Source organism: Euprymna scolopes, chromosome 5 (genome assembly GCF_053919585.1).
Source record: "Euprymna scolopes isolate OS-2025 chromosome 5, ASM5391958v1, whole genome shotgun sequence".
Lineage (NCBI taxonomy): Eukaryota > Metazoa > Mollusca > Cephalopoda > Sepiida > Sepiolidae > Euprymna > Euprymna scolopes.
This window is the reverse complement of record NC_136486.1, coordinates 25,333,777-25,358,509: the sequence shown is the minus strand read 5'-3', so window position 1 is coordinate 25,358,509 and position 24,733 is coordinate 25,333,777. Positions and strand designations below refer to the sequence as shown.

Here is a 24,733-nt window from a genome sequence, read left to right as displayed (position 1 = left end):
CTTAATGAACTTATTATGAAATTCATAGAACCTACTTAATGAACTTATTATGAAATTCATAGAACCTACTTAATGAACTTATTATGAAATTCATAGAACCTACTTAATGAACTTATTATGAAATTCATAGAACCTATTTAATGAACTTACTGCTTATTGCATCTATTGTTGTTGCAATTGTTAAAAAAAAAAATATTTTGGGTTCTGCCAAAATTATTGGTAAAACTTTTTATTTTATCTTTTATCTTCATTTTGGCTTGTATTTTTAGAGAACTGTATGGCGCTATCAATTTGACAATTTCAGCTTATTTAACTCTTATCATAAGCTAGCAGGGGGGGGGGGGCTTGCCCGGTTGTAAAATATGTTAAAATATATTTTAATTCATGCAGATTTCGTATTTATTATTACAGAGCCAATTCTCTATTGAATATTATATTGTACCTGATATAAAGTACTGATTTCAAAAGTAAAAAAAAAAAAAAATGACTATCTAGAATCAAAATCAAAACATTTAGTGCTCCAGATGCATTCTCTAACATTTGAGGTAACCTGACAGACAGATGAGTAAGTTTTAAAATTAAACTACTTTTAGTTATGATTAATTTTACGCGTGCGCACAACTAATATAAATATGTTGGCAAGTTGAAATGAACATTTTGCATTTCAGCTTGCCGATTTCTTTACATATTAATCATTTATTCAAAGATTTTACTCGTTATAAGACATCTTTGGTGTATGATTATAACTTCCTGTTAATTTCAGTGTTATGTGGCCAGTAGTTTAAGTGTTTATCAGTTAAATATTTATACACAGACAGACACACGTACATCTATTTTTGGACAGGAAAACAATTGACTTTTATCTCCAAACTAGCAGGGGTGCCCGGCATTGCCCGGGTGTTTAGGTGGTGTAGTAAGGAACCCAGGGGGTGGGGATCAAAACAACAATAGTGGGGGTGCCTGTGTTGAAAAAAAAAAAAAAAAAGCTTGAACCCGTAACGCGAAGGAGGAAAAGAAAAGTTAAAAAAAAAACGTGACGTCTTAACCGATGTCTCTATCGCCCGGCAGGAAGTTCTGAACGGTGAAATTAACTGTAGTCACTCCAACTGATACAATGACTTGCGAAAATGGCGACGCAAAAACCGAACCCTCCTTGTATAAAACTGCCCAGTTGAGGGTGAATGAATGAATGTTTTTGGCCAATTTTTCAATATTTGTCGTCCAAAGGACGGAAATTTAAAACGATACCAAAATGGTCAGGATCCGTCACCTGTGTCGAAAGTTTTTGCGAGACATACAAACACACATACACATTTTGCTCTTTATATATATATAGACTAGCGGGGGGTACCTGGCGATGCCCGGGTGTCTTGAGGTAAATCAAAACTCCGGGGGGGGGGGGGTAAATAAAAAAAATGTTTTGGTAGGTAAGTATGAGAATCGAACCCGTACCCTTGAGTTGGAAATTAATGTGAAAAGAAAAAACGGGCGACGTTACCCATTAGGCCACCGCGGCATACATAAAACATACTCAGGTTTGAATTTATTTAATCAACTATAAAAACAGGCGTGCGCAATAAAAGTTAACTCTGCTGCTTCCATTTGACCTAATTAAGAAGGTCAAATAGAAGTCACGCAGTTGTTTACCCAAGTTTGAACTGTTTTTGTTTTTTTCCCCCAACAGATGTTGGGGGAAGGGGAACCAACTCCCAATTGTCCAGATTGAATAACAATTGTCTGATGTACAAAATTGATCAAAGCTGATTGCTTCTGGACATTTCCCGAGAAGGTATTTATTTGCTCCCCCACCGAACAAATTAGGCACAAGGCCGATTTTTAATGTGAGGAGTGAAGGGGAAATGGGGACCAACTCCCCGGGGAGTAGGGGAGCTGGATAGTGACAATTGGTATGAAGGGTTGCCCCTACATTGACCAAGGTCTTATATGTGGGGTCGCCCCCACATATGGTCTTTGCTTGCAGTATCTGCCGGAAGAGATACTACACTTTGATCTTGGCCTGAGGGCCAAGTACCGGCGCAATGCTGAGAACGTTGTTCGTTGTTAACTTTGAATTAGTTTCGCTTTTTATACTAAAAAGCCCAATCAACACGCAAGAAGCCAAAATAGCAATAATTTTGTAAAAGTCGACGTAAATAAATCTAGATGCGACGCACTTTCCCAAATCGTACATATTATTATTTAGGACCCATATAAACAGTTGTAAGCGATCGTAACGACCTCGGAACCGTGTGCGAGAAAAGCCTTTTGAAGACATACACAAAATGGTCACACACATTTTGCCTTTTATATATATAGATAATAACAATCACTCCAATTCATCTCATTACCCCTTATCCTCGGGTGGCCTTTGTCCTTGGTAAATGGTGATCTTGTTAATAAAAGAAAGTGCAGTCGTATAATATGAAACCAAAGTATGCTGTATTATTCTACTATGGATTTTGTTGCATATATATATATATATATATATATATATATATATATATATATATATATATATTAAGGGAGTGTGATGAGTTATTTGCCCATGTAACCAGAGATTAAAAATGTGTTTTGTTGTGACACGATCACCTGCTTTCTTTCTTAGCTGCTTTTGAAAATGATTCCGTTCGAGTTTCATGGAGGGATGTCCTTGAATAACTTAACAAAAACAACAACAAAAAAAAAAAAAAAAAAAAAAAAAAAGAACAATAAAAAACACAACAAAATCCGACCATCTTCAGGTGTATTTTGACAATGTTTCTTATTGGTGAATTGTAAAAAGATTTTTTCCCATCGTTCAAATTACTAGTGCATGATGTGTTCATTAAACAGAAAAAAAAAAGAAGAAAGTTGTTTTCGATTTCTAACATTATGCACCTTTACATATGGGACCCACACATTGTAGCAGTTTATGTCGCAAAGAAGACAAAAGATAAAGAATAACTTGAACTCACTTTTTCGTGTTGTAACGACATTTATTCTCCTTATTCTCACACCACACGTAACTTTTCGTTATGGCTGTGACATCTCTCAAATGATCATACTTTTGAACGTGCCATCCACATCTCTAATATGATCGTCTTCTTGAACATGCTCTCTCCTTTTAATAGTCGTCTTTTTCCTTACCATGACGTCATTTCGCTTAGGCTCGATATGTACATCTAGACATCTGCACTATATTACACCCAATTTTGATATTTGTATACTACTGCTTAAGAATTGAGTAAAATATTCCATGAGAAGTCTTACAAGGTTTGTGTATTTTATTTTTTCAAATGCTGTTCTCATCTTGGGTACCATCTTCTTGGCCATTTTGCTTGATGTAATCTCTGATTTTTTTTTTTTTTTTTTTTTTTTTTTTTTTTTCAGGTGAATCTTGACAGTGGCTCTTATTTGTGAATTATAGAAAAAAATGTTTTTGATTTCCTTTTTTTTTTTTTTTCCCCCCCCCCCCAACAAAACATAGTCGTTAGAATTCAAAATGTGTAATGCGTTTATGTCACAGAAAGAGTGCCAAGTAGTTTCCATTTTCATATTAATTTGAGTTCGTACTGATTTGATATAATGATTTTGAATTTTTTAGATAAGTATTGATAATAATACGAAACAATACAAAAATAATAGCTAATTAATAAAATGTCCTTCGGCAAAACCAATATGAAAATTAGTTATTCTAATGACTAATATCGCATATACATAAACAGTATTTTAATAAATGATGAAGCATCTGTTGTATAAAGTTCAATTAACTTTAAAAGAGACATTCTGATTTTACCGTTAGTGTGAAAAATGGGCCAATACTAGCAGGGGTGCCCGGCGTTGCTCGGGTGTTTGGAGGTGTATGCTGTGCAAAAAAAGCAAAAAAAACAAAAAAAATGGTTAATTTTTTAAAACTTTGACCCCTATTATGACCCCTTAAAATTTATTGTTTCGGGCTCAAATCACTTTATTAAGTTAGATCCATGTTCAAGGAACCTAAATCTAAAATTTCAAGTGTCTAGACCCAAAATTGTCGGAGGAGTTTGGTAGAGTTCTTAAAGGTCAAATCGTTGAAATTTGACCCCTTAACAGCCAAATTTCTGGCTGACACCCGTCACATCGATTTTCCCAAATCTCAGTACCCGGTATTTCAAATTTCGAGTCTATAGACTAAAAATTGACAGAGTTATTGCGTAGGGAAATGTACACAGACAAACAGACACACAGACAGACAAACACGTTCACTTTTATAGATATAATAGAATAGATTTTACATTTATTCATTTAAATAGTTTAGGAGGAATATCCTGATATTTATTTTTAGGTGAATATATATATATATATCTTTGCAAAGGATGCGACAGAGGTAAAGTGTCCCCGCTTGTTTTCTTTTCCTCATAAAGGAAATGTTTCTTTTCCTTAATGTTTCATTGTTAATGTGTTTTTTATTTAATAAGTCTGAAGAAAGGCTGTGCTTGTAAACATTTTCAAATGACATATTGTTTGAATTTGTCCAAATGGTCTTGAAACAATTCTAACTAACAATGAAATACACTTTTGTTGCTATCAATTCTTTTTTTTTTTTTTTGAAGTCTTGGTTTTTGTTAAAACAGTATATGAATGCTCAATTATGAAATATGTTAATTTTGTAGCTTACTTTTTAAGTCGTCTCTCCTTTTTGGCTTAAATTTATTGGTATATGAACAATTACTGAATTATATTAACCTAGTATGATTTGGAATACTACAAATTTGTATGTATATATATATATATATATATATATATATATATATATATATATATATATCAACCCATTTCATGAAGTCTTGGTTTTTGTTAAAACAGTATATGAATGCTCAATTATGAAATATGATAATTTTGTAGCTTACTTTTTAAGTCGTCTCTCCTTTTTGGCTTAAATTTATTGGTATATGAACAATTACTGAATTATATTAACCCAGTATGATTTGGAATACTACAAATTTGTATGTATATATATATATATATATATATCAACCCATTTTATGAAGTCTTGGTTTTTGTTAAAACAGTATATGAATGCTCAATTATGAAATATGATAATTTTGTAGCTTACAGTTTAAGTCGTCTCTCCTTTTTGGCTTAAATTTATTGGCATATGAACAATTACTGAATTATATTAACCCAGTATAATTCGGAATACTACAAATTATATATTTATATATATAAGTATGGTATAATCATGTTGACACACTGGTTCTCATTAGATCATCAAAGTTGAGCAACGTTGAGCCTGGTGACCAATTTGGGAATTCCAGGTGTTGTATGTAAAAGAATGTCGACACCTCCCTGCAACAAGAGTTGCAAAAACCTTATGTCGTCCTTTCCCCTAACAGGGATATACATGCGGCATGGAACTTTCTCCTTTGGAGGAAGCTGGTTAAACCTGCATAGGGTTAGTGTTGTTAGCTGGTTAAATCCGCATAGGGTTAGTGTTGTTTCCATAAATCTCTCTAGACAAGACATGAAGCGATTTGATGTAAAAAGCTAACTAGAACCAAAAATAATTACAGGGTGGAACGATAAATTTGTCGCCTAAAGAAAACAACACTACAGCTTTATTTTAAAACTTTTATTGAAAAATATCAATTTTGGTAACTTGATTATGTAGTAGAACTGACATCTATTCAATGTAGCTGCCTTCAGCCTCAATCACCACCTCGATATGGGTCTGGAACTGGAAGCATGCCTTTTCCACAAACGTCGGTGGGAGCTGAGCAAATACTCGGCTGATGGCGGCAATCAGGCTGGCTTTGGTGTTGTTAGAGGTTAGGTTGGTGATGGTCTCGATGCATGACCAAACAAAATAGTCCAGTGTGTTTAGGTTGGTAGAGGAGCAGGGAAGTGAAAGAAGGGTCCAAAGTCATAGCACTCCTTCTGAAGCCAAGCATGGGTTTCTTTGGACTTGTGGGCTGGCGCTGAGTCCTGCTGCCACACCCAGGGTCTGCCAGCAGCCACCTGATTGCACCAGGGGATCACCACATTCTTAAGCACATCCAGATACACTTTGAAGCCGACTTCAAAAATGTGAGGTGGCATTATGTGGCTCTCACTTAAAACCACACCAAAGATCATAACCATGGCTGGACACTCTGTTTTCATGACCCTGGGCACATTCCTGTTATTTGCAGCCATCCATTGATGCATTTTGAGGGTGCTGGCAATGGTCCTGTTGTCATAACTTAGATCTATAGAGAGCATAAATTAAACAGCGGTGCATCTCCAATCTCGCTTGTTGAACATTGTATCACTTTGAAACATTATAGAAGGCTCCTATCGCTCTTGGGATTTGTACAAAAACGACCAACTAGTAAATGGTCTGCAACAAATAAAGGAAATCTGGTTTTCATCAAACGGAAATGGAATCATGTCATCTTTTCTAGGGCAACAATCTTATCGTTCCATCCTGTATTGAAAAGACAAGAGATGCCAATTGACTTTAATCTTGAAAACATCAAGGCTGTAGGTAAGAAGAAAACAGTCATCAGGAAAAGAGTTCCACCAGATTGCAATAGGAAGCTGTATTATAAATAAAGTACCTGATAGTGATAGGATGATTCCAATATTTTTGCCGGTTCCGATACAATTACCGATTCCGCACTAAATTACCGATTCCGGTATGATTATCGATTTCAATTTTGATTACTTATAAATCTCTAAATATGTAACTGTGAAGTTGCTATTTTTTGCCGATTACTGAAAACACATGTTTAATGTGCAAATATTTTCTCAAACATAGAAAACATTTGTGGAGGAAGATCTATAGACTTTAGTTTTACTGGTAGTTTAAAATCAATATTTATTATTTTAATATTACTAACAGCAGTGTTAGATTTTGTTTTAAACAAAATCAAATAAAAAAGACAAAAGAATCATTTTTGGAATCGGAATATAGCCACAAAATTTTCTAATTCCACTACCCCGAAAAGTTCTGCCTTTTTCGATTCCTGATTCCGGTTAATCAATTAATTAATTCTGACTAGTACTTGAACAGCCAATTGATAGAGACCACTTAACAAATGAGTGAAAACTGTTCTGTTCATGGAATTAATTTTGGGATGAGTATTCCTCTATTTTTTAATATATGATATATTAAATATTTATATCAGTTTGAAAAAAAAAAAATGTCCTCTTTTTAATTTTTTTTTATTTATTTTTATTTTTGGAAAATTTTTATTTTTCTACTTTTTGGAATTTTAAAAAAAATATTTTGTTACTTTTTAGAATTTTTTTATTTTTTACTGTTTCGAAAAAAAAATTACTTTTTACTTTTTGGGATAAAAAATTTTTTTTTTACTTTTTGTAATTTTAAAAAATTTTACTGTTTAGAAATTTGTTTATTTCTTACATTTTGGAAAAATATTTTTTATTTTTTAGAAAAAAAAAATTTATAAACATTTTGGAAAAAAATTTTTTTTTACACTTTAAGAAAGTATTACTGAAAACTTTTTTCTTTTTTTTTTTTTTGCAGATCAACTAATCTGGCCTAATGATGGACCTACGCATGTTTGTAATGGCTTCTTTGACAGGAGGGTTAGCTGGTATCAGTTATCTAATCTGGAAAAAAGCCATAAAGCCGTCATTGCGTCTACTCTATTACGACGTTCGCCTGCTGACGGCCCTTTCTGCTGGCATGAATGCTTCAAAGATGGGCCGTAACCACCGGACGATTGCAGATGTGTTTGAAGGAACTGCACGAGAATACCCACACAAGCCTTTTATTATCTTTGAAGGTGTGCAGTATACATACAGTTATGTGGACAAGATGGCTACCAAAGTGGCAAACCTGATGGTCTCCCTTGGGGTGACACGAGGTGATGATGTCGCATTGCTTTTAACTAACTGTCCCCAGTTTGCTTGGATCTTCTTGGGTAAGTTTTAGGACAAACAATTTTCTGTTTAAAATTTGGACAATTGTGCAGTATATTTACCAAGAAAAAGAAGGTGAACAAAAAAAACATAAATAACTTACCAAATGCAAAAAATTTACCTTTCTATTTATCTATATATAATTATATATATTTATGTATTTAAAATTGTATAGAAGGCCAGAAAAAACATTGGTACCGTCGGTTTCAAGCCCAATATAAGGAGGACTAGTTAATGATAAATAATATTAGGTTCTCCTCAGCCATAATTTTTTCTCTCTGACAAGAGCCTAACATTACTTACCATTAACTGGTCCCTCTTATGTTGGGCTTGAAACCGATGGTACCAATGTTTTTCAGACCGTCTGTATAGTTTTAAAGAAATAAATATTAAGCTCTTATATTGGAAATTTTTTTCTGTGTAATCGAGCACTTTGTTGGAATTATTTCCCCAAAACAGTGAACAAATATATATTACAATAGAAAAATGCGAGCATGAAAAGTAATATGGTTAAGCTTAAGGGACTAGTTTTTAAAACTGGAAAAGAAAAGAACAAGATATTCTAGTGAAAAATATAATAAATTTATAACTAAAAATATTGCAGTATTAAGAATTGATTATAAAATGTTATAAATTGAATTTAAAAAAAAATTCTTAATGCTGCAATATGTGCAATAACATGTGAAAGTCAAATCCGACGTCACCAGTTGTTATGGAGTTAAATGGTAATAAACGAAAGGTACACAGGACTTTTAGAAAAACACATGTATTCACATATATTACAGGCAAAGCGAGTTGAGCAATACCATTCCTCAACGGTAGGGCGTTTGCACTCGACCTCCTTGGCCTTGTGCCAATCTCTGACTGACGGGCACCAGTACTCGATACCGGAAGTGACATCACCAGAGGAAGTGACGTCATGAGATAGTCCAATTATCCCATGGAGGGTGGTCTCCAACAATATTTCCAGGAATATCTGCCTTACTACAAAAAATGCTAGTTTTATTTTGGTGTTTTTACCCCCCCCCATATTTTTGCTGATGAAGAGACTTTGTTTAAAGAAAATCTGTTATCAAATTATTGTTCAAGATATATTGTCTATTCCAAAAAAAAAAAATATCGTTTCCGAAACGATCGTACAATATATTGATTTTGTTTGTTTTCCTTTTGAAACTGATTTTTAATTCAAAATTATGAATCGTTTTACTCAATATAAAAATAGCTCTAGGTTATCTATACCTATTGAGCTTGTTATATATCTGCAGTACAACGAGCACTGTTTTCTTTTAATAGTATTAATGCATTTACTAGTACATTAAAATAGACTCTACTCTTTAGACTCTAGATCTAATTCCCTCACACACACACACACATATATATATATATATATATATATATATATATATATGCACACACACACACACACAGATGTGACAGAAAAGAATAGACACTAAAATAAATATTTTTCTTAAGATAAATATATGCTCTTATATATATTTACAGAAAAATAATAATGCTGAAATAGCTCATATCTCATTAAAATTGCATCTAACAACATTGAAGCATGCCACAAGTCAAAAGAGCATTAGAATTTCTGCAAGGACGAATCGTTGTTCAACATGAAGATGGTCTTAGTCAACACAAAATAGCTGAAAATCTTTCAATGCCTCGTTTTACTGTTAATAGAGTGATTGTACCATTCACAAGAGAGGACAAAGAGTGCACAAAACCTCATCCAGGTTGCTCCGAGCCCTCTGAAAGAACCTTGCATCTTGTGAAAAGAAATATTGAAGAGGATCCTCAGTGCAAAGCCTCTAACATTGCAACACAAACTGGTGTCAGTCCCAGAACAGTTGTCAGGTTTCTTCACAAGTTAGACTACTATGGTAGAGCTGAGAAAAGGAAGCCTCTCCTTCATTCTGCCAATATTAAGCTCAGAAAAGATTGGTCTCATGAGATAGTGGAGAGACCTATGACCTTGTGGGCCAATGTCATTTTCTCTTATGAGTCACGATTTGTATTATTTCCTGAGAGTAGATGCGTATTGGTATGGGGGGCTCTCTCAGCAAGAGTTTGACTTAAAAAGACTGCAGCCAATGCTGAAACATGCAAGTTCTTGGGTGCAATTTGGAGTGATGGTTGATCAGACCTGGTGGAATGTGAAGGAAACATCAATTCTGCTAAATATATGTCAATATTACATGAAGAACTCGTACCAATATTCTCAAGTGGTAAAATGAACTAAGTTAACTCCACTTATGGAAGACGGAGCTCCTTGTCACTTTGCTAGGGTGACACAACATTGGTTGAACCGAAATGGGATTAATAAACTTCCATGACCCATTTAGCTCCCGGATATGAACCCAGTTGGCAAAAGGAAAGACAGCCATCTTCTATGCTTGAACTTTTAGCATTATTACGTCAGACATGGGAAGAAATTCCTCAAGATGATATTTGTCAACTGATCAATGCCATGCCTAGAGGCACCTCAGTATTTAAAGCTGCAAAGGGAATGTTAGCAAAGTATTAGTTATTGAATTTGTGACCATTTATGTTCGAGTTTGTTCCATAAATTATGTGTTTATTAAAATAAACTGTTTCTATTTGTGTCTATTCTTTTCTGTCATGTCTGTGTATATAATTATCATGTGTGTTTACTGAGTGTAAGATTCATTATGTAATAAAGAGAAACACTTACTAGGTGAAAAGAGAATAAGATGCTTTGAATGTTGTGATTGCTCATCTACCAAGGTAATGTTTTTTTATTTTTTTATTTTTTTTATTATTCAATTTTCACCCCAAACAAGGCACAGTGCCACTTTGAAGCAGGGGGCTACTATCAGGGACTTAATTAGCGGGGTCATTATGAAGGGAGATGAGTAGAAAGATGTTTGTTGACATTACACTTGAACTTCTGCATATCGTTGCAGTTGGGAAAGCAGAATCCCGGAAGGGAGTTCCAAAGACCCGCAGTTCTGAGGAAGAAACTATTGGAGTAAAAGGCTTTCTTGCACCTAGGGATCTCTACTGTAAAGGGATGAGACTTAGTAGCTTGTCGGGTTTGTCGGGGGTAGTTACGTCGGGGAGGTACAAGTGTTTGCAGTTCGTCAGAGCATTCACCCTTGAAGTATTTGTAGAACAGGCAGAGGGATGCAACATCTCGTCGATGGGACAGAGGCTGAAGCCTAGATGACAGTTCAGGACCTATCAGGTTGGCGACTCTCTTTTGAACCCTGTCCAAGAGCGAGAGACAAGAAGCAGATGCACCAGCCCAGATGTGACAACAGTACTCCATACATGGGCGAATGGTTGCCTTATAGAGGTATAGGATACTGTCAGGCGTAAGTAGTTTTCTAGCACGGTAGAGGGAGCCAACCTTCCTTGCAGCAGCCTTGGCAATGCTCTCAATGCATCTATTCCAGTTCATATTCCCTGTAAACGTTAGGCCGAGCAGTTTAAAAGAAGTACTTTCAGGCAATGTGTTCTTGGCCATTGCTATTGGTGGTAGAGAAGGTTTCTTGTAGTTATTGAAGGAAACAAGCTTAGTCTTAGCAGCATTGAATGTGACCAACCATTTTTGTCCCCATTCCACTACGGATTGAAGGTCATCCTCTAGTGTTTCTGCCATTTCCTTGGATATGCAGACACAGTGGCCTAGAGCGAAAATGGCTACGGAGTTCTTAGAATTGGAATCCAGTAAGTGTTGTAAATGATGTTTATGACAATGATTTCATGCAGACTGAAGAAATATTCCAACTTGTCATAAAAATGTCTGACAATTTCAATAAATTGCCGATCATCAGTTAATAGCCAATTCTTGGAGGTGTGAAATCTGTAATTTACCATCTGCATTGGTCTATACCTATACTAATATATCGATACATCTCTGTCGGTGTGTGTACTATTTTTTATCCCTTTGATAAAAGGAATGTAAAAGATACAATGAACGATCAGCTTGTTTCTGTGAATACCCCAAGAGTTGGTTCAACACTTTGCTAATGTGCAGACATAACAGCCTAAAAAGAAAATGGCTGCTGAGTTCTTAGAATGCATCCAACAAGTCTTGTAAAAGATATTTATAACAATGATTTCATACAGACTGAAGAAATAACAATATTCTAACTTGTCATGAAGCTGTCTGACAATTTTGAAATGATTTAATGGATTTTCAAGCGTCAGTTAATAGCCAATTTTTGGAGGTGTGATGTAATTTACTATGCACATTGAACCATTATTCGCAGTCAATTGATGGTTCCAGATAAACATTTTGTTGCTCAATACAAAAAAACGACTTTTTTTTAGCGAGACAACTTTCCTTGTGAACAAGATGGCTACCAAAGTGGCAAACCTGATGGTCTCCCTTCGAATTTATATGTGAAGTAAGGGTCTCTTTCAATTTCAAATTTTACATAAAACTCGAACTCATTTTCTAAGTCGCTGTGTAAGAGGTTTCAGTTTGAACAAAGGTGCCGCAATAATATCGTGGGGTCTGTGTTTGTGCTGAACATTAATAGAATGCACAGCAGCAATATACAACAGATGAAGGATACAACTTTGGAATTTCCACGGGTCTCGCTAATTATTATAATTAAGATCTGGGTATGAAATAGGTTGATGAAAAGAAAATGGCTGTGGAGTTCTTAGAATGCATTCAACAAATGTTGTAAATGATTATGACAATGATTTCACGCAGACTGAAGAAGTAATAATATTCAAACTTGTTGTGAAAATGTCTGTCAATTTCAATGGATTGCTGATCATCAGCCAATTCTTGGCGGTGTGAAATCTGTACTTTACCGTGTGCATTGAACCGTTATTCACAGTTAATTGATAGTTGTAAATGAAAATGTTCAAAAGATGAATCTTATCATTCAATACGGAGAAACTCTTCTTTTTGGGGGCGAAGGAAACTTTCTTACAAACGATTATCTTTATAATTTCTGTGTCATGTAATGATTTCTTTCAGTTTAAAGTTTTACATAAAACCTGAACTCAGCAGCCATTTTTTTTTTTAAGTGGCTGTGTCTACACATTACCATCTGACAGAGTCAAAAAGGTCTTCTCTTCACAATTGCATACTTTTTATAATTGGAACTGATCAGCACATGTGGAGAACTAATTTGCATATGTGGAGACTGAATGAACTGATGGAAAGCATGGAGTTCATTTTCAGAGACAAGAGCGGAGAGAAAGTTTTGCATCTTGAATTTTACCCAATGTTTGGTTGATAGAAATTTTTACATTCTTCAGGTACATCTTATTGAACTTGGAAATCTTTACGGTTAGCTTGTTCTCATTCTGTCAACCATAAAATATATATATATATATATATATATATATATATATAGTAATAGACGGTAAAACAAAAAAGTTTAAGGATTTTTAAATTCTTGCTAAAAGATCCACAGCTCAACGGATGAAAGAGTTAAGCATTAAAAAGTTCTAAGTGACAATCTTCCGGAGGTGCTCATCTGAGCTTCAATCTATGCCCCCCCCCTCTCGCTAAACTTCCACAAAAAGCACTCCTCTATCTATAACCACGATCGACAATTTCCTCCACTCTCTACCTGTGCCTAAATCTAAATGCAAATTTCGTCAACAAAGCTTCTCTCCTAGAACTGTCCGCCTGTGGGACTTACTGGGCTACTTTCCAGATGACTAGAGCATCATCGTCTTCAAGTCCAATGTAAACAAATTTTTGCTGAGCCATCCCCTTAAATAATTCTACCCAATTTCCCCCCCATTAACGATCACTATACTGTTGTCTCAGTGACCATCATACATTTATTATTATTCGAGGCTTTGATAAGTGGGGACTCCCATGTAAAAAATAAAAGGTTCAGCCCTCAGCATGAGCAATACTATAAATATAATTAATTACTATAAGAATATAAGAATTACTTAAAAGTTCTATCCAGTCATAGCTGACAGAACAAGAGCAAGCTACCCCTGTGGATTAAGTAAAAGGTTCCATTCAAAATTCCATACAGATTTCTAGGTTCAACAGAACCAACCTGAATAAACTCATAAGTTACTTTGGCTAAAATGTTGTGAGAATAAGATTCAAGATGAGAGGGGTTAATGACACTGATTGAAAACCTGCGAATGCTAAGCTTCAATCCCGTTCATTCTACAGAAGCACCTTCCCCCAAATCTGCATCTTATCTTATGCCTAACCTCCTGGAGTTGAGAACCATAATTTTTAAAAACAGCTTGCGGGACAAGTGCTGCCAGACTATTTCTCTGCATACCAGACATCAGTAGATTCTTGGAGTCACCAGTAGAGAATGTGCACCATTTTAGGGTCGCCTTCTCAACGACTGTTTTGCATACCGCCATTCATTCTACCTACTGAATCGACTGCCTGATGATATGTTAGCGATGATCACTTGAACTGCCAAACTGACCTATTCATAGCTCACCTTCAAAACTATCCCCAAAATATACAAAAATCCATGATGAAAGAGTAATCCAAATATAAAGTATCAATCCTTTATTTAAAATATTCTAAAACATAAAATATTTGTCGGTTATTCATGAGTTTTGGCATTAAATAACTAAAATAGTATTGCTATACCAATATTTGAGTTTAATTGTCATTAAATTACAAACAAACCATTTTTTTATGGTGGAATTATCTTTAAACAGCTAAGTTTTTCAAGAACTTTTTTGTGTTGTTCATGGATTTTAGTTTTTAAATTCTATGTGAACAAAAATCTTAAAAAACATTAACATAAATATAAAAAAAATTAATGTTTCAATGTAAACTCATTTGAAAATCTTTTTTCTTTTTTCTGTTTTTTCTTAATTTTAGATTTTATGCATCCGGGTTATGCTGATTAAAATACCAACTTTGTAGAGGTTTATTGTGTATTTTTTAAGTTTTAGCTGGTCATACAAGCATTTGCCATTGATATAAAAGATTACAGAAAAAAATTTTTTTTTTTTTCATCGTAGAATTATCTTTACAGAACTCAGTTTCCAATAACTTTTTGTTTTGTCCTGAGATTTTACTTTTTCATTATTTTGATCCATCAAGTTTTTAAATTTTATCTGACCAAAAAACTTGATGGATCAAAATAATGAAATGCTGCAATGTAATGTCATCTGAAAACACTTTTTCTTCTTTTTTTCTTCTGAATTTCAGGTCTTTCAAAGATTGGCGCCATCCCCTCCTTTCAGAATTACAATCTACAAAGTATTGGTCTTGTACATTCTATCCAAACTACCAATCCCAAACTTTTCATCATCGACAGTGGTATGTATTCTTATAATAAATTGAATTCAATCTACAAATTGGACTTAGAAACATAAAGGGCTTTGGGGGAGTTGGGCAGTGAGAAGTCTGTTCACATTACATTTAAACATCTGCAGATTAGCACAATCAGGAGAGCAAGATAAAAGGAGGGAATTATAAAGTCTAAAAGTTTGAGGGAAGAAACTATTAAAGTAGAAGGCTTTCTGGCATCTAGGATCCTCAGCAATGAAGGGGTGGGATTTTGTTGCTTGTCGAGTTAGTCAGGAGTATGTAAAACAGGCACAAGGATGCAACATGGTAGCAATGGGTAATCGGAAATGATATGAAAGATTTTGGGTTCAGATTCCAAGCCATATTTGCTGAAAAAAAAAAAAAAACTATAAAGAAATATTTTGAAAGGGATTATCAAAATGTGTTTAACCGAACAATGTTTATGTAGGTAAGTGCATTTATTTCAAGATGTTGGAGAGAAAAACCTGGACCTGATATTTTGGTCCTGTATATGACCTTAAACTATATCCAGTGGTGAGGCCCCAACTTGCGGGCTTTGGGGAATGTGGAGCCACCCTTTAATTGCCATTGCTCCCAGGTCCACTCTGACCCGGAGTGGTAGTACCTGTTAGGGTTTCAACTATGGGTTAAATAGAAACAGACTTGAAAACAACAAATATATTCTATTAAAACTTTTTTCTTCAAAATCTTTGGATTCGGCATTAAATAACCTGAAAAGGGTTGATATGCCGTAAAACAAAAACAACCAACCAACCTGATATTTTGTCCTCATGACAAGATGCTCTTCCTGAGTGACCTGATTAAAAAAAAAGAAGAAATTCTCTTCAAATCAAGTTCCAGTAATGACCATGAACCATTTTATGGATTTTATTTAATTTGAAATTTGATGCAATTTTTAAAACTTGGAAAAAAAAAAAAAATTCATATTATTTTGCCATTAGATAAATTTAATTCTGTTTTGCCAGTTTTTTATGGTAAACATTGGGCCATGTTATTAAAAATGTATTTCGAATCAATTTTATTGAACATAACCTGGTTCAATATATTATTTTTGCTTAGTGATATTTAGAGGAGAGGAGAGAACCCCCCCCCCAAAAAAAAACAAAACAAAACATTTCTCTTATCACTTAATAAATGGCACATTTGCCTGCTACTGCAACTGCACAGTTTGTCATTTTCTGTTCCCGGCTACTGGGGTGGACATCTTGTCAGGTTACCTTTGATGCTGATGGCTTCTCTCCAGGCATGATGATCATTGACCAGATGCTCTGTGATGTTTAGAGTGTGGAGGTCAGCCTTGATGTTGTTCAGCCATCATTTCTTTAGCTGACCACAATGTTTACCTCTGACATCAAAGGACAACATTCTGCGTTGCCAAATGTTGTTATCCATTCTTTTCACATGCTCAAACCATCTCAATCTTCCATGCCTCAGGATAAATTCCAAAGAGGAATGCCAAGATGTACCCTTAGATCAGCCATGCACCTCTTGTCCATAATTTTTGAAGAGCAAATCCATCTGACCATGGTGTTGTCATTTCTCACGAGCCTGTTCGTATTATTAACGATGACAGCCCAAGTTGTCAATGCACCATTTTTTCAATTCCGCAGTAAATAGAAAATAATATCGAAATACATTTTGTATCGAAAATCCTACCCCTTCACTGTTAAGGTTCTTAGATGCTGGAAAGCCTTCTACTCTAATAGTTTCTTCCCTTGGACCACTAACTTTTGGAATTCCCTTCCTGTTACTTGCTTCCTTGACTGTACACTGACATGCAGAAATTTAAATGTAATGTAAACCAACATTTTGTTCATCTCCACTAGACATGATCTCAAATGGTAGTCCCTTGTGCCTTGAGTGAACATGACTAAATAAAAAAAAAAAATTCAGCAGCAAAATATAACATCATTTAATTTAATTTTAATAAAAATAAATACAGGGTAAATTTCTTTAATTTATTTAATGGAAATCAGACAAAAATAGCAACAAGAAAATATCAAAAGCGTTTTTTTTTTGTTTTTGTATTTTTTCTATTAACAAAAACAATTTTGTAGGCTGCTGACAGCTGATTGGCTAATCACATTGTCTTTTTCCAGCTACTTTTCTAGCATAAACTGCCAGAAAATGCTGATGCAAACTTGGGTCATCATCACACTTATTCATTCCATCTCTGACAATTTAGTTGAAATCCATTCCGTAATTTATAAATCTATACAAGATAAACACAATCATTTAATTTTATCTAAATTAAAAATCATTTTTTATAATTTTTCATGAGATGGTTTGTCCAATGTAGGAGGTGACATCAACTGAAATGATTTCGTTTTGTATTTAAAAAAAAAAAAAAAAAATTAAATCCTGTTATTTTTTTTACACTTATTTTCTGGGTTTTTTTCCCCTGCTTTACAGACCCCACAATTCAAGCCAACATTGAAAACATCAAAGACCAATTAGATCAGAATTTAGATATCTACGTTGCATGTTCGAGTACCAAATGCGAAAACGTTCGCGTCAGTCCTTTCTTCAAATCGTTCGATAAACTCCTCAGTGCTGCTTCTGAAAGACTGGTCCCCGCTTATGTGAGAGAACGTATAAACAAGGTCTCGATTAGCTGTTACATATACACATCAGGGACGACAGGTAAGAGGCCATTCTTCTCCTTTTCTTGTTTGAGAAATGATTGAAAACATATTTGGAAAATTGATAAAAACATAATTTACTTACTCTCTTCTCTCTTTCCACCTCTCTCTCTTCTTTCCTCTCCTTCTTTTTCTCATCCTTCTTTTCTTTGCCTTCTTCTCCTTACCTTCTTCTCCTTACCTCTCTTTTCTCTGCCTTCTTCTCCTTACCTTCTTCTCCTTACCTCTCTCTTCTCTCCCTTTTCTCTCTCTTCTCTTTTCTTCTCTTTCTCCTTCTCTTTCTCTGTTCTTCTCCCTCTTCTTTATTTCTCCTCCTTCTCCCCTCCTTTCCTCTCTCTTTTCTCCTTCCCTCTCTTTTATCTTCTCTTCTTTCTTTCTCTCCTTCTCTCTCCTCGTTCTCTTTCTTTTATTCTCTCTTTCCCTCTTTTTATCTTTCCTTCTCTCTACTTCTCTTCCTCCGTTTCTAAATCAGAACTAATTCCTTACAATATTTTACGCTATAATTTTTAAATTCATTTTGTCTAAGAATACCATTTTTTAGATTAAAATAAATATGCTGCTTCAATTTGGCAAATTTTTTTTTTATTGTATCCAAATCACAAATCACTCCAAATGATAAAAATGTCATCAAAAATATATTTTTTAATCCTCACTTTGATAAAATAAAATTTTTAAATATTTTTTATAATTCCAAACTTTTATTTATTTAATTTGTAAAAAAAAAAAAAAGAAGAAAAATGTTTCCCTGAAAAGACCATCTGTTCACATTCATGTAATTTGTAGAAAAATTGAAAAATTCTCCTGAAAAGAACAGTTTATTTATTGCTGCTTCTGGGCTTGACATCTAGATAAGTGCGTTTTAGTTGAAAACTGGAGTCACCTGTTATAAAAATCTTATAAAAAAATAAAATATACTTTAATCCTCACCTTAAAAAATGTTGTTTTTAAATATTTAAAATACTTTTTTTTATAATTCAACCAACTTTTTATTTTATGTTATTTATTTTTTCTAACTGAATTAAAATAATTTGTTTTTTGAAGTTTTGAAAGGTAATATTTATTTGTCTTTTCGTGCAGGGTTACCAAAAGCTTGTAATATTTATAATATGAAATTACTTGGCGCAGTTCGTTTAAGTCTTATACTTGGAATAAACAGTTCCGATGTCCTGTATGTTACTTTACCGATGTACCATTCGAGTGGCTTGTTCCTCGGTTTAAATATTGCTCTAAGCACAGGTAAGACTCTTCCCTTTCATTTTCAATTTTAGAAAAAGAAAATCAAAGTTTTTTGTTTACAAGTAACGTATGCACCCGACCAAAAAAAAAAAAAAAGTTTGAATACATGAAATAACTTATTTTGGTGCTTGTCCAGAATCTACCCACCCACCAAAGAAATGATATTAATATCATTTCCTGTCTGTGAAACCGTTTGCCTTTTGATTAAACATTTCAGAACACAAGTTGATCGAACTTTAAAAAGGGGTAAATTTAGCAATACAAAATAATTGGTCTACTTTTTCTTTTTTAATAAATGCAAGGAGTAGAAATTAAGACTGTAAATTAAAACTTACATGTAAATTTATTGTTTGACAGAATACTCCAAAAACAATTTTCCAAAAATCCTTATTTCGCAGAGTGTCAAAGAATGCTATTCTTCTCTTAAGAGGAAAGAAAGAAATTAGCAAATTATTATTATAGCCGAGCTAAAATTTGCTGGTTATGGCATTAAATGAAAGAGCACTTGATGATGGTTACTCATAAATTGCAAAAAAAAAAAAAAATGTGTTTATGTCAGTTAAAAACGTGAAAATGGGGGGGGGGGGCAGAAAAAGTTCCAGAGAGCATGAAGACTCACTTGATGGTAAATCCAAAAAGTGAAGGAATTTTTTTTTTTTTTAAACGAAATAGTAGTTCTAAGTTAGTGGAATTTACAAGTGGATTGTAGAGTGAAAAATAATCAGATTGAAAAAGTAATTTCAGAGTGAGAAATAACCTCATTAGAAAAGAAATTCAATATAGCTTAAAGGAATATAAAATTCCTCTTGCAATTTCTGAAAAATGCTCCACAATCACAAGGTTGATATTCAGTCACTTAAATATAACTAACTGAACTGCTCCCATCATTGACTTGATGTTATATATATATATATATATATATATATATATATATATAATTAACACGTTATGACCGGAATATGATCAATATATTAAATAATTAGTTTCATATAAAAATTAAATATATAGATATATATTATAGATTTTAAAGTTATCAATATCATTTAAGTATATATATATATATAGATTACTTATAAATAATCAATTAATAAAATATTACATAAAATATTTTTATTAATGTGTATAAAATGAAAAAAAATTATTAATACAAGAATTTAAATTTTTAGTGACTTTACTTGAAATTTCAAACATAGTATAATAAAAGAAAATATGAAAGGTATTTGCAACTTCTCTTCCAATTTTCGGATTTTGTAATTATGTCCATGTGAATTTATTTTCTTTTAATAAATTAATAGTTGCTTTTTCTTCTGATGAGTTAAGGGCGAAATAAATCCATTGATTGATACAATAATTAAATGAATGATTTTGCACTACAAAACAGGTGCTGTCAAGAATTGTGCATATCAACATACTCAAAGGAATAAATTGTAAGATGGTCAACATCTTGAAATTTGGAATATAGGCTTTTGTCTTTTATTTGTAATATGCTCTGTAATTACATCGAGCTTCATAAATTAAAGAATTGATATAAATAAAAGGTGAAATATATTGAAAAAAAAACATATTTCCACACACACACACACACACACACACACACATACACACATTCTTATTTTTCCCTCTCTTTTTACAGTCCTCATCCTGCCACCAGTCTACACCTGGAAAATATATGCACATTCTTACTATGTCCTCCAGTCACCCTTCTTAACTGGATTATAAACTCATATACAAAGCATTAACTTTTCATTTCTCTTACACAAAATAATGATTTCTCCTTTACACATTTCCATCTCTTCTCATTGTTTGTTACCTCTCAACCCGCTCATTTGAGAATAGATACCTTATTGAATAAACGAACACATTAGCTGTTAAAAAAAAACATGGATGCTAAACAAACGGTTTCTTTTCTGTTTCATTTTCCTTTTCCCCACAATATTAATTAACGTTTACTGTTGTCATTTAAATTTATTGTTTTATGCAAATTAAAACAGATACAATCATAATGTTCGAGGTTTGTGATACCAGTGGGTGAACAACAGATTTTGTAAACACGGACGCATCAACATACACAAACAGCGTAAGATAGACTTATAGTGAGGCATACTGAGAGGCAGATAGACTGATACCTATATAGAGAGAGAGATAGAGAGAGAGAGACAAAGAGTGAGAGACAGACAAAAAGCGAGAGAGAGAGAGAGAGAGAGAGCGAGAGAGAAACACCTTTTGGAAAAAAATACACACTTCTTATTTATTTTAGACCAAACATTTTCTTTGCTTTTAAACAATATGCATAGAAGTTTATTTCAAAACAATACGGACAAAACTTTTTGTATTTTTTATTTTTAATCTTGTACACTGTTATTAAAAATCTCATACACCAAACGTCTTATTTTTTAGGGGAAATAGTATGCTTACAACAAATACCGCATTGTAATGGTCCTCAAATAAGTAGTTTTTCGATTATTAATCAACATAATTGTTTTCTGAACATTATTATTTTTTTTATGGCTATTTTTTTACAAATATGACCGGGGGCGCGGGGGGGGGGGGTAATCTACGTGCATAAGCACAAACTATTTTATAGAAAATGCAGATGTGAAATTATTTTTTTAAACAACCATTTTGGTTTACCTACAATAAGCATAAATTTATTTTATACAATAAGCATAAATTTATTTTATAGAAAATACAGTGGCGAAAATATTTAAAAAAAAAAAATAAATAAATACAATAAAATTTTGGTTTACCTATGATATTTGGGACATATTTGAGTTTTAAGCACAAAATAAAGAGGGTCTATTCTAAAAGCCGTTCTTAACATGAGGAGGTTGGCGGTTGGGTAATACCAACAACAGCCGTACTTAAACTTTTTACGAGGGGGATCAGCATGCTTAACGCCGGTTAAGGGTCCTGCTAGTTATAAATATTTATAATTAAATATTAGTTGTATCCACAGACAAGCCGATTTAGCATTTTAAAAGCCTATCAGTGCAAATATAGGTGATCTTTAAGATTAGGCTTCTGAAGATATGTAAAGCTCAACAAGTACGGTGGAGCTTAAATATAATAATAGCAATTATAGACAAGATAAAATATTTATTTGCCGATGTAATAAGAAGACAGTAATTGGAGGATGTGTTATGTAGTTGTTATACCTTAGGTATAACAACTACATAACACATCGCCCAATTATTATGTCTCCTTATTGTGATGTGCATATCCATGATAGAAAGAAAATATCATTCATCAAAAATCACAAAGATGGATCAAGTAGACTTATTTTAAATAAGGAAATAAAATTTTATGGCCGAACTACGAGTGATGATCTCACAACTGTAACGTAGTACACATGTTTACACATGCGGTAACATGTAGACACCTAGGACCCAGCACGTTGTAGTAGAGTATGTTCAAGGAAACATAGGACAAGTAATTACTCTATTCCTTTTTTTTTTTTTTTTTTTTAAACAATATTTATTTTTGGGTACTTTCCCCAAATAAAACATGATCGTGCTCCTTCTCTCTGACCTTTGTCCTCTCGAATCTCGAATGCAATCGTCTGTTAGTGCACATGCTCTTTTTTTTTTATAATCTTTTTTTTTCCCCCTACTGTGACGTGCGTTGCACACTGCTTGGTATTTGCATATGTGTGCCTGCGCTCTGTTACATAACACCATCTTGAAAACGCTCTGAAGGAACAAGAGAGATAACTCCAAATAATTTAAATTTCTGTGAGATTCTAAAAAGCCATACTTAACATGGCTATGAGGGGGGTATTGAAGAAAATCGAATTTTCTTTATAGAAATAAGACTACTTGATCAGTTTGCATGATTTTTTTAGTGTACAATATTTTTTTACTGCCATAGATACATACATTTCATACTGAGTTTTATTTTTGTATTTTCTTGGAGTTTTGAACACCCAAGAAAGGCTTTCCTTTCATTTGAGGAAATTGAATACTGAAAGGGCAAAAGAAAACAAAAAACTGAATAATTTGTTTTTCTTTGTGTTCAAAGCAGAAAACTTAGTCGGTTTGTTGATATTTAATTTGGGAACCATATGTTTATTATATACTAGCAGGGCTACTCGGCATTGCTCGGGATCATAAAAAAACAGTAGAAAAGGTTAAAAAGTGTGTTTAACATCTTTATCTTAAAACTTATTGTTGAATAATATTCTGGACAAAGCCGGAGTTATGGCTGATTGTACACACACGCAAATATTGTTGACAAGTCTTCAAACCAAGAAATGTCATCAGAAATCATAATATTGGAAGGAATGTAATATTCTTCAGCTGACCAAGATGTAAATGACCACTTGGAAATGGGCTTTGATTTGACAATCATGAAGATGTGTCAATATAAACGAATTGATGTGGATTAAATGGACAGAGTAGAAAAAAGACAGTGGAGGAAGCCGACTTGTCTCCTCAGTTGTCAACAAGCCACTTGCCACTAACATCTCACTCTCTCACTCTCTAGTATACTGTGAAGGTATTTTGGAGAGAATAAATTGTCACTTTTTTTATACTCAAAATTGTCTTGGTATATATGATAAAAACGATCTCAACACTCATATCATGAACTGGAATGTCTCAAGAGAGAGCAATTAAACTTTCAGCTTCCATAATGATGTGAGAATAGTCACCTGCTTGTGATGTATTGAAAATAACGAATATATATATATATATATATTAGCAGTTCAGCCCAGCTTTGCTCAGGCCCTATGTACTGTTCATAACTTTATGTGCATATGTATATATATATATTAAAATGTTTGACTCATGTCCAGGTAACCTACATCTAAAATTTGAAGTGTTTAGACCCAAAAGTGTCAGAGAAATTTGGTAGAGTCTGCAAAGGTCAACTCTTTCAACTTTGACCTCTTGGCAGCCAAATTTTCGCCCAAAAATTTAATTAAAAAGTTTGCTGCATGTCTGAATACCCTTTATGTAAAATTTCAAATATTTAGACCGAAAATTGGCTGAATAGTTTACTAGAGACCGCAAAGGTCTAATTTTTTTAACTTTGGCCCCTTGGCAGCCAAATTTTCGGCCAAAAAACGATTAAAAACTTACTCTATGTCTAAATACACTTTATGTAAAATTTCAAATGTTTAGACCAAACATTGGCTGAGTAATTTGGTAGAGACCACAGAGGTCAATTTATTTTTAACTTTGGCCTCAATTTTGATCCCTTAACATTCATTGTTTTGAACTCAAATCAAATTAAAAAGTTTGATCCATATCCAAGTAACCTACATTTAAAATTTCAAGTGTTTAGACCCGAAATTGGCGGAGGAGTTTGGTAGAGTTTTCAAAGGTCAAACCATTGAACTTTGACACCTTGACAGCCAAATTTCTGGTCGAAAATCGATTAAAAAGATTTTCCCAAATCTCAATACCCCTTATGTCAAATCTATAGACTGAAAATTGACAGAGTAGTTTGTTAGGGAAATGTACACACACACACACACACACACACACACACACACACACACGGAAATTCATTTCTATTGATAAACATTAAACAAAGATTGAATTTACTTTCTTTCCAATGTGATATGTCCCGGAAAATGGATCTACTTGTTTGAAGTAGCTGAGTGGTCTTGGTTGCACTAATCAAGTAATTAGCATGTAATTAAAACTGTTGTTCATACTCATTGCTAATAATATGCTTAATCTTTAGGTTTCCAGCA

General features: G+C 33.5%; 1 protein-coding gene across 5 annotated transcripts in view; it reads left to right on the top strand.

Moving 5' to 3' along the window:
• The window catches only part of LOC145276744 (long-chain fatty acid transport protein 6-like), a 478,413-nt gene that overhangs the window by 428,607 nt on the left and 25,073 nt on the right, over window positions 1-24,733 (top strand). For all 5 annotated transcript variants that reach the window (XM_080127974.1, XM_080127975.1, XM_080127973.1 and 2 more), the window contains 4 exons: window positions 7,490-7,889; window positions 15,035-15,145; window positions 17,570-17,800; window positions 18,877-19,035. In XM_080127974.1, coding sequence (XP_079984100.1) covers window positions 7,508-7,889; window positions 15,035-15,145; window positions 17,570-17,800; window positions 18,877-19,035 — 883 coding nt within the window. In that variant the 5' untranslated portion in view covers window positions 7,490-7,507. The remainder of the gene's footprint in view (window positions 1-7,489; window positions 7,890-15,034; window positions 15,146-17,569; window positions 17,801-18,876; window positions 19,036-24,733) is intronic.